Source organism: Sorghum bicolor, chromosome 9 (genome assembly GCF_000003195.3).
Source record: "Sorghum bicolor cultivar BTx623 chromosome 9, Sorghum_bicolor_NCBIv3, whole genome shotgun sequence".
NCBI classification, from domain to species: Eukaryota; Viridiplantae; Streptophyta; class Magnoliopsida; order Poales; family Poaceae; genus Sorghum; species Sorghum bicolor.
Window position 1 is genome coordinate 46,074,193 of NC_012878.2, and position 11,399 is coordinate 46,085,591.

Here is an 11,399-nt window from a genome sequence, read left to right on the forward strand (position 1 = left end):
TCACATTTTACAATTTTTTTGCAAGTAAACAAGGCCTTAGTGTCCAATTATGGACTAATTAGGCTTAAAAATCATCTCGCAAATTATTCTCTAATTGTATTTTTAGTTTTGTAAATAGTCTATATTTAGTACTCCATGTATGTATCAAGACATTCGATGAGACATGTGTTAAAAAAATAGCCCTAACCAAAAAGGGCCTTATACATAAGTCAAATCATTTCTAGTTTAATCAAATTTATATTAAGAAAACTAATATTTATGATATTAAATTATTATTATAAAAGTTGTCATGAAATATATTTTCTTAATAAAATCAGTTAAACTTCAAATGTCTTTTAAATAAAAAATAATAAAAAAATTGAAATGATTTGACTAAGGATAAATCTAAATATCATTTTTTTGTGGCGAAGAAAGTAACAAAATATCATCATCATTTATAAATGGCACTACAAACTTAAATGCTCTTAAGTATTATCTATGTTCCAAATTATAAGTCACTTTGACTTTTTTTGGTATATTTATTTTGGAACGCATCTAGATACGTAGGAAAATGGATGAATCAAAAAAGTTAGTGACTTGTAATTTAGAATGGAGGTAGTACACATAAATACCCACTCACATGAACATACAAATAAACACACCTTATTTATTATTTATTAGCACCTCAGAAAAACCCGCCAAAATCAAAGATTGATAAAGTTATTATAAATATCTTGTTGTTGATGGTTATGTCAATTATCAGTAAAACTATAATGTTGTTAAATCACCTATTATGGTATGGATACTAAAATTGACGTATTTGAATGGGGCCCCAGCTCTGAAATAAGTGTTGATATGAAAAGATATTCAATGTTATGCACATTCGTATAGAATAAAAGTACAAAACACATCTCTAAAACATGTTATAAAGTATTTTTTTATTTATGTTGAAACAGGTATATATATTGATGTAAATTATTTTTTAAGAATTTTTACTTAAGAAAGATATTTCTATGTACTTCTATTTATGTATTTATTGAAATATTCATTATAACTTTAGATGAACGAGCTTTTTGTCAAATGTGTTATATACTCGTATTTCATCTTTACAAGTACATTGTGTGTTGATTTCGTTCCCGACAACACTAATAAGTGAATTGATACATCAACCAAACGAAGTAGATATTGAAATGCGGATTTGAATTCAAACTTATTGCCTTGTATTCACATTCAAGAATATTTGAATCCATATTCAATTCAGATTAAAATATGAAAAAATGCTATTTGAATTTGCGCAATCGGCTTCCACTCTGATAACTTAGCATTCATAAACTCAGATTTGCATGGATGAATGAGATAGTACTTCTGTTGTTTTCTTTCTTCTCATTTTGATTTTTGAGTTCAGGCCATGGATTATTCAGTTCTTGTACTAATTTAAATGAAATATATATAATTATAAACTTTGTAATCTTTTTCAGACGAGCAACATTATAATCTTGTCCATGAGGTGTTCAACATAGATTTTTCATGTATTTTTATTTTAATTGATGAGATCAATTTAAATATTCATTTTTTGATCTGGTTTAGGTCTAAGGATTACTGAGTTTTTGGACTATAATTTTGGGAAACACAACTAGATATAGTGCACCGAGCATAAATTTCTCACCTTTGGTTTGATTAATATTTTATTTTTATTAGAGTTTTCTAGTCTAAGACAATGGATATAAATAGACATTTCCACGTGCTGATATAAAAATCAGCAGGAAGAACTTGGCACAAGTTAGCCCTCTCAGAGATTAAAACACCGAAGGCAATGAACAATCTGCAAATACATTTAAGGACACTGAACAATCTAAAAAAATTACATACAATTCTTCTCCCATGCAACGAAAAGAAGAAAAAGAGAGATACATACAGCTCTATTTCTTCTCACTCCTACCAAACTATATCAACCATGACAAGCTTAAAAAATAACCATACATGGCATTTCACAGCAATGCAGAGCCTGGACAGCTTGGCAGAAACAACAGCTGTTGTTAGGCTCTTACACGCAATCATCATGTCATCAAATAGCAGACATGAAATCAGTCCCACGTCGCTTCATGACGTGAACAATTGGCTCCCGAGCGTGACGATGGCGGTTCCGTCGCCCATGAATGTTGTCATGGACATCTCCGTCTCCAGAATCCGGTCTAGTTCGGTCGCGACTAGCCTCATCCTTGGTCGGCGTCTCGATGATGGGTTCAAGCATTGAAAGGCCAGGCCGACAAGCTCCTTCATACCTTCTGCAGTGAAGTTGCCGGCTAATCTTGGGTCAATCAGTTCATTTGAACTGAAATGCGCTTCCATCTTTTGATCATTCCAAGAAAAATGTTTTTTCAGTGAGCAGTTAGTAAAAGAAATATTCTTATGCACGAGAAACTGCAGCACATTTTTCAAATTGTTATTTTCCTCTGAAGTTATGTCTCAACTAAGGTAGAATTAATCGTATCAATTATCAAACATCAACAAAGGGCTTTCAGTATTCAATAATACATCCTAATAAGAATTTATGTGATCCTACAACATGACTCATACTTGTCATGCCTAACAATTATGAAAACAGTTTATGTTCTAGCTGTTTTCAAGTTTTGAAAATCTGTGGCCTGACTTCACAGTTAGGTACATTAAACACCACAGTTTCCATTTTGTCAATGCACACAGATCATAGGCAAAAAGGTGGTAGGAGCTTTACATGGTTCCTTGACATATTAGAGAATGATATTTTGCTGGAGATTAAGCAGAACTCCATAACTTTCCTTTTAAGATAACTTACAGCTACATGTCTGCGGAAATTACCCAGTGGGCCAGATATTCTCTGGAATCTGTAGGTATCAAGGACGCCGCTTCCCTGCCAGTAATTAGCTCCAAAAGGAAAACTCCAAAGCTGTACACATCGCTGCTTTCAGAGAACTGAGTCATCGATTGTACCCTACATATAAGCATGCAGAATGGGTTGCAAATTATTATCACAGGATTAGCAAAGAAAATCATCGACAACTGCAGGGACTTAAGATTCAATAACATTACAAACCCATGATACTAAAATATTAAAAATGACCATTTTCACAGAAAACTCAACTGGACATGTTATTGCGAAGTGACCTACATACTTGTCTGATATAAATGTGATAACTGGACTTACTCTGGATCTTGGTAAACACTGTTACTAAACCCATGTGATGGGCCAGCATCGTCAGATCCTCTAATTAACCTAACAAGTCCAGCATCAGCCACCTTTGCAATGAAATTTTCATCAACCAGCACATTGTTTGTCTTGAAGTCTTTGTGTATCAAAGGAGGATCAAGACTGTGTAGATGATTCAAACCTGCAACAGCATTTTCACTCACACTAAGTTTTGCTCGAGCCAGTGGCCCATAAGGCCACAAAGAGGGCAAATCTCAAAGTTTTTTTTAACCTTTAGCTGCTCCAATGGCTATTGAGAGCCTTTGTTTGAACTCAAGCCGTGTTGCGGAGCCTTTCCTGGTATCTGGTAGATTGTATGAAGCTTCAGAGGTAATAAAGCAAGAAAGGCTACAATCTTCTTTCCTAACAAAATGTAAACATTACCATACAGATGGCCACAGACACTGCCATTGGGCAGGTACTCATACACCAGCATTTGTAGACCCCCTTCTTGACAGTAACCAATGAGAGTTACGATGTTTCGGTGACGAATCTCTGAAAGCCACCTAACCTGCATTTTGCAAAGGTTGACACAATGAGAATCAATGTCTATTCCCCTAAAAAAAAGAATAACTTTCTAGGCAAAAAAAAAATTGCATTTATATTACTTGTCCTTGGCTAATTTATGACATTTATTAGGCTAGAAAACAACAATGGTTGACTGAGAAAGATCTTCATAGCATCACAACTTATCACTTGGCTAATGCCTGCCCTAAATAAGATGCAAATTAACTACAGCCAAATGCTGAACCAAATAATACAATGCATCCAGAACTTCCGAGTCAGGTAACAGAAAATGCCAAAACATGAAAATTGTTAACACTTGACACAGATGCCAAAACAATTGTGGCAAATGCAATTCAGAAACTAAGCAAGTATGACAGTGCAGTTGAACCATTTAGCATTCTGTGTAATTATTAATCCCAAAATGCAGAACAACGCCCCTGGAATCATATTTTGACCTGACATTGTTACCTCATCAGCAAACACCTGCGTTGCTGCCCCCACGCGCCTCTTGATCGCGACAACAGTGCCATCGAGAAGCAGGCCCATGTACACCAACCCGAAGCTCCCGGCGCCGACGATGTTCGCGTCGCTGAAGTTCTTGGTGGCCTGCACCAGGTCCTCGAGCGAGAATTGCCTCGCAACCTGATGCTCCGGCTCCGGTGCCAACGAGCTCCTGCCCCCCTTTCCCCACTCCACTGACGCATTGCGTTAGCAGTTAGCACGGTGAAGGGGGAAAAGAGAGAGAGAGAAAAAAAAAATTGATGTCCACAAGGAGGAGTTAGCCATCCGCAACCGCAACTCACCTAGCGTTGAGGGGTCGGAGGAGCCGGTGTCGGAGTTGCGGTTACGCCGCGCCCTCCGCCGCGCAGCGCACCAGAGCGCGAGCAGCACGGCCGCCGCCGCGAGCAAGGTGGCGCCACCGGCGGCAATGCCGACTACAAGGGCGATCGGCAATGACATCCGGGTGCGCGTGACATCGAATCTGCAAAAGACAAAAAGGGTTAGCTGCAACGCAACGCGCTTTTGGGAATGGTGAAGCAACCCCCAAACAAACAAACAAACAAATACTATCTGTCATCAAAAGCCACCCTTTTTGAATCCGACTAACCCTTTGACCTACCCCTAAATCAGTGAGTGCTGTAGCCTCCGGCATTCATCAATGCAGGGCAGGGCAGGGCAGCGCAGCGCAGCGCAGCAGTCGTCTCCCAAATCGGCGCCTCAATTCGGCAATGCAGCTACGGACAGGGGCCCAAGACCCACCCAATCTTGTCTTGTTTCGGAGGGGGTGGCGAATTGGCGACGGTGATCGATCAACGAGGGGAAGAGGAAGGTCCAACTCCAAGAAGAGGAGGAGGAAGAAGAAGAGGAGGAAGGGAGCAGCAGCTGGCGAGACCGCGAGAGGGAGGGGATAGATGGAGGCTGTGGTGGTGCGCGGCGCGGCGACTGCTGGTGTAGGGGGCAGCCTCCCACTCCCACCCGGCCTCGGCTCGGCTCCCCCACATGGCAACTGGGACGCCAAAATTGCGGTGCTGCGGCGTTTTGTCAATGCGGCCGCTTGCGCCACGCCATGCCCAGTGCCATTCGGCCATTCTTGCGCCATGGCCTGGCCCCTGCGCTGCGCTGCCATCACACCATGTGTGCGCGAGTGTCGGGGGGCGTGTGCGCCTCAGCGCCGTAGGGGTAGTAGGGCCGTGCGGGTTGGAGGCCTGGGAGGGGTTGGTGGGGTGCCGAGCCGTGCCGCCGCGCCCGTCTTCACCGTCCTCCGCTCCGTGTTCTGGGCTGCCTGCTCGCCATGGTTCAAGATCAACGGGTACATGTGACCCGAATACCGACGGATTTTACCGGACAAAAAGACCGGTGTGAAATGAATTTTCTATCTGTGAACATGTTATTGATAAAATCTTATAAAAATATTCGCCAAAATAACCAGCCACTCTTATTATTTAGCTCATCTCGCACATGAATTTTTTTTCTAAATCCAACTAAACCCTCCTAGTGTATATGAACTTGATGTCATTATATGAATGTTAGTTTACAACTTGTTAGAGGCTTGGAATAATTTATTTTTGTATATAAATGTCTAACATTTATATGTAATTCTCGGGTATGCTATCAGGTATGGGTTACCTGTTGGGTAAAATTTATCCGCACAAGTGCGGGTGTGAGAGTATTTTTCTACCCGTGTGCGGGCACGGTTACCCGACGGTAAAATTTTGACCTCACAGGTGTGGATACAAGTGGCCACTACCTGTCGTCGGGTACGTACCCGTTGCCATCTTAAACCATTGTTTTTTTAATTGTACCTTGTACTAGGGCCCTGTGTAGTTGCAAAAAAATTTGCAAAATGGCTACTGTGGCACTTTCATTTGTATTTGACAATTATTGTCCAATCATATACTAACTAGGCTCAAAAGATTCGTTTTGCAAATTACAGATAAACTGTACAATTAATTATTTTTTTATCTATATTTAATGCTCTATGCATGTGCTGCAAGATTCGTTATGACAGGGAATTTTGAAAAATTTTGCAAAAATTTTAGGATCTAAACAACCCCTAGGTTTCTAGCATCATAGTTATAGGAATGTTTGGTTGTAAGTGTTAAAGTTTAACAGGTAATGTAGTACTATATTATTTTTATTTTATTTGGCAATTAGTGTGTAATCATAGATTAATTAGGCTTAAAGATTCGTCTCGCAAATTATTCTCTACTTGTGTTTTTAGTTTTGTAAATAGTCTATATTTACTACTCTACGCATGTGTTCAAACATTTGATGTAATTGGAGTTAAAAGAAAATAGGAGCAACCAAACAGGGCCTAAGAGGGTGTTTGGTTGGAGGTGTTAAAATTTAACAGCTATAATATTTTTGTTTTATTTGACAATTAGTTTCCAATCATAGATTAATTAGGCTTAAAAGATTTATCTCGCAAATTATTCTCTTGTTGCGTTTTTAATTTCGTAAATAGTCTATATTTAGTACTCCATATATATGTCCAAACATTCGATAATAGTTAAAGAAACAAGAGCAACCAAACATGGCCTAAGTTCATACGTCTACAAAAACATGCATGTACATTCATCATTGGAATCAACACCTGCTTCGTGTTTGAATTGCATGAGAAATCCGCAAATCGTCGTTTCAATTCTCAATCAAAACGCTCCTGAATCCCCAGCTACCCAAGACGGGGAGTGGCCACTAGGGAAGGCTCCTCTGTTTCCCTCCCTCCTACAGTTCCAAAAGGGTGAACTGAGGGCAAACTCCAATCTGGCACTGAACTCGTCAGATCCTGTCCGCCTCTGGTGACCTCGTCAGCGCCGAAGGGTGGGGGATCTGCCGCGGCCGTTGTATACACCTTATGCTATTAGTGTAAGGCTGAACGAAAAACTTAAAAGCTCCTTAGCTTGTTTGGCTCGTGGCTCGACTTAGCTCGACTCGGCTCGACTTATATTAGTTTTGTATTACTTCATGTCTTACACTTTATAAATGGTTGATATGTTAGCTCATATGAATATTTTATTGGACTTATGACTATTGGATATATTATTATTGTATTATTACTATTTTTAAGATTTAGACAAATATAAATATTATATTTTATATTTTTTTATACCTGGCTCGCGAGCTTAACGAGCCGGCTCGAGCTTTTAACGAGCCGAGCCGAGCTGACTTTCTGGCTCGTTAAGATAACGAGCCGAGCCGAGCTAGCTCTTTATCATAACGAGCCAAAACGAGCCAAGCCGAGCCGATCTGAGCTAGTGGTATACTATGTAGGTTAGGGTTAGGTTTATCCGTGTTGACGGTTCAGCCCGGGTTTGTCTTCCTCTGCGGCCGCTTCTCTTGCAGACAACAATGGAGATGTAACGAGGAGGCCTCCAAGGTGAGTTTCTGTGTGGGTTCCTCTGACATCTCGGACGGTTTCTCTGTCTTTATTCGAGATGGCGGCGTGAGGATGAAAGGTTCAAATAGCTAGAGGGGGTGAATAGTCTATTTAAAATTTCTACAATCTCAACTGGACAAGTTGGTTAATAAGACAAATGGCGAGGCTATTCAAGCAATATCATAACTAAGCTATGCAAGCCACCTACACAAATCTAGCAAGAAGACTAAACACTAAGTCACAACACCAAACTACCACTAATGGCTAGCAACACTCCTAACTAAGAAGACTAAGCTACATAAGCTAAACAACTAGTAAGATGTGCAAGTAAGTAAAGGAGTGGAAAGTGATTGTTATACCAACGTTGTAGAGTAGAGATATATCCAACCAATCAATCTCAATCAAATCACAACAGGGAATCCTCGGCAAGAGATTACACAAGATTTTTATTGAGGTTCACTTGCTTCCCGGCAAGCTAGTCCTCATTGTGGCGAAACATCCACTTGATGGATCACGAGCTAATTGGCAATCCAAAGCCAAACCCTCAACGGGTGCCGCACATCCACTCCAAGATGGGGATCCTCCAAGCCACGAGCAATCCACTAGAGTAGCCAGCTGCGATCTCCCACGGGAAAGGCTCAAGAACTCGTCAGAAATCACTTGGTGGGGCTCGAAACAAATCTCCAATCATGAGCTCAACACCTCCGCTGCTCCAAGCCATCTAGGGCATCGGGAAACACCCAAGAGTAACAAGAAATCCGCAGCAAACTCAAGGACAAGTGACACTAGATGCAACTCACTAAGTAATGCACTTGAATCTCACTCAATCTCACTAGAATTGACAATCAAGCAAGAAGATGAGTGGAGGGAGTGTTCTCTAGCTCAAAGTATGCCTCAAGTATTCCAAAATGCAAGGAGAACCCCCCAAGACCGGCCACCTTCTATTTATAGGCCCCCTCAATAAATAGAGTCGTTAGCTCTTTCACTGAACAAAACTCGGGGGCACCGGAACGCGCAGAAGGTCAGCTGAAAGCCCAAGTTTGGTTTTGGTAATTAATGACACCAAGTTGCTAATGCCTTGTGTTTAAGCGATTTGAGTTAGGCATAGCAACACATGTGATGAAGGTGCATGGTGGCATGGAAAGGTGTCCACACGATCACAAAGGGATGAAGCATGAAGTGGAGATCATGGTGATAAACGAGGAGCAAAGTTATCAAGGCAAAGGTATAAACATAGGGTCTTACTTTTGCGGGTCTAAGATGAGTAGAGAAGTGATTGACCGGGTTTAGGATAGATAGCCGACTATCAAGAGGGGAAATCACGGTCATCTCTCGAATCAAGTGCTACTAGGTCCATATCTTGAGCATATGCATTAGGATCTAGTAAAGTGCTAACTTAACTCCTTTGGTGGAAATGTTTGTGAAAAGCTAACACACGTGCACTTTGGTGGTGGACACTTGTTGGTGTTAGCACATTTACAAAGGAGGTAGAGTTCCTAGGGTTGAGAGGGGTGTGGGTTCCTCTCTCCCTCCCGCCGAGCTTGCGAGGCGGGATTCGGCGCTTTTGAGAAAAATAAGAGTATATTTTCTATTGCGCCGGTGGGAAATTTGGTGAAGTCGCGGGAGTGTTGTTCTCTTTGAGAAACACTCACCGGACGCTGAGTGCAGAGGCACCGGACGCTGGCCTCAGCGTCCGGTGTGCTTGACCCTGCTAGGGTTGAGCACCGGACGCACTCTGGTAGCGTCCGGTGGTTAGCGTCCGGTGTGAGGGGTTTTTGCAACCCTCTCTGCGCACGAGTCCGGTGAGCACCAGACCGTCCGGTGCCCAGCGTCCGGTGAGGTCGCGAGTTTGTCACCCTCTCTGCGCACGAGTCCGGTGAGCACCGGACCGTCCGGTGTGGACTTGCAGAGCGTCCGGTGTGTTGCAGGTAGCCGTTAGAAACTGACGCGCGAGATTCAAAGAGGACACGTGGCCAACTCCAGTGCACCGGACGCAGGGGGTCGAGCGTCCGGTGCTCACTTAGTAGCGTCCGGTGCCCCCGTTTTCAGCCCAGTGAAAACAGCCAACGGCTAGTTTCTTTGAGGGGCTTATAAATAGTTGGTGGCCGGCTTTGGGAGGTTCTCTCTTGCACATTTGATTACTTGAGACATACATTGAGCTAGAGAACACTCCCTCCACTCATCTCCTTACTTGGTTGCTAATCCTAGTGAGATTGAGTGAGATTCAAGTGCATTGCTTTGAGAGTTGCATTTAGTGGCACTTGATTCTTGAGTTTGCTGCGGATTTCTTGTTACTCTTGGGTGTTTCCCGACGCCCTAGACGGCTTGGAGCAGCGGTGGTGTTGAGCTCGTGATTGGAGATTGTTTCGAGCCTCACCAAGTGACTTGTGAGGGGTTCTTGAGCCTTCCCCGCGGGAGATCGCAATTGGCTACTCTAGTGGATTGCTCGTGGCTTGGAGGATCCCCATCTTGTGAGTGGATGTGCGGCACCCGCTGAGGGTTTGGCTTTGGATTGCCAATTAGCTCGTGATCCATCAAGTGGGTGTATCGCCACAACGAGGACTAGCTTGCCGGGAAGCAAGTGAACCTCGGTAAAAAATCTTGTGTCATCTCTTGCCGAGGATTCTCTTATTGTTGTGATTGATTGATTGGCTATATTTCTACTCCACAACGTCGGTATAACATTCACTCACCTCTCCTTTACTTTTGTGCATACCTTGCTAGTTGTGTAGCTTGTTTAGCTTAGTTCTTTGGTTGTTGTGCTTTAGTGTTTAGCCTTGTACTAGTTTGTATAGGTGGCTTGCATAGCTTAGTTAAGCTAGTGCTAGAATTGCTTCGCTATTTGTTTTACTAACTCACTTGCTTAGTGAAGTTTGTAGAATTTTTAAATAGGCTATTCACCCCCCTCTAGCCATTTGGACCTTTCATCAGCCACCGGACGCTCAAACCCTGCGTCCGGTGCTCAGAAGACAGCCACGTGTCAAACTTTTGAATCTCGCGCCTCGATCTCTAACGGCCACTTTCAAACCACTAGACGCAGTTAAGTACCCAACGGACGCGTTCAGTACACACCGGATCCGTACCTAGAGAGGGTGTTTTTAACGTCGGGCCACCGGACGTAGGCCACCGGACGCTCTCTTGCGTCCGATGCCGCGAGCGCTTCTGTAGAGAACCACCGAACGCACATCACCAGACTCGCTCATGTTACTGTACGTGGGTCCGTTGTATACATCCCAGCACCACTCACTGGACGCACAGAGGGCGTTCGATGCAGCGTTCGATGCTGCTAACACCAGCGTCCGTCACTCCCGCAACTTCTCCAAGATTTCTACCGGCGCAAAAGAAAATATGTGTTTCTTTTTCTCAAAAGCGTCAAATCCCGCCTCGCAAGCAGCGGGAGGGAGAGAGGAACCCCAAACCCCTCTCTACCCTAGGAACTCCACCTCCTTTATAAATGTGCTAACACCACCAAGTGTCCACCACCAATGTGCATGTGTGTTAGCATTTTAGAAACATTTTATCAAAGGAGTTAGGTTAGCACAATACTAATCCTAATGCATATGCTCAAGATATGGACCTAGTAGCACTTGATTCAAGAGATGACCGTGATTTCCCCTCTTGATAGTCGGCTATCCATCCTAAATCTGATCAAACACTTCTCTACTCAACTTAGACCGGTAAAAGCAAAACCCTATGTTTATACCTTTGCCTTGATCACTTAATTTCTTGTCTATCACCATGATCTCTACTCCATGCTTCATCTCTTTGTAATCATATGACCACCTTTTCATGCCACCTTGCATCTTCATC

The 11,399-nt window shown here is 42.7% G+C and overlaps 1 protein-coding gene across 2 annotated transcripts; it reads right to left on the minus strand.

Moving 5' to 3' along the window:
• LOC8077666 (probable leucine-rich repeat receptor-like protein kinase At5g49770) lies at window positions 1,714-5,323 on the minus strand. Of its 2 annotated transcripts, none has more exons than XM_002440944.2 (8): window positions 4,833-5,323; window positions 4,516-4,694; window positions 4,181-4,407; window positions 3,590-3,716; window positions 3,438-3,509; window positions 3,164-3,347; window positions 2,818-2,950; window positions 1,714-2,328 (listed from the first exon to the last, which is right to left on the minus strand). In XM_002440944.2, exons 2-8 carry the CDS (start codon window positions 4,670-4,672, stop codon window positions 2,080-2,082), a joined length of 1,149 nt encoding a protein of 382 aa, XP_002440989.2. In that variant the 5' UTR covers window positions 4,673-4,694; window positions 4,833-5,323; the 3' UTR covers window positions 1,714-2,079. The 2 variants fall into 2 exon arrangements, with proteins under 2 accessions (XP_002440989.2, XP_021302867.1); XM_021447192.1 differs by having other exon boundaries at window positions 4,821-5,323.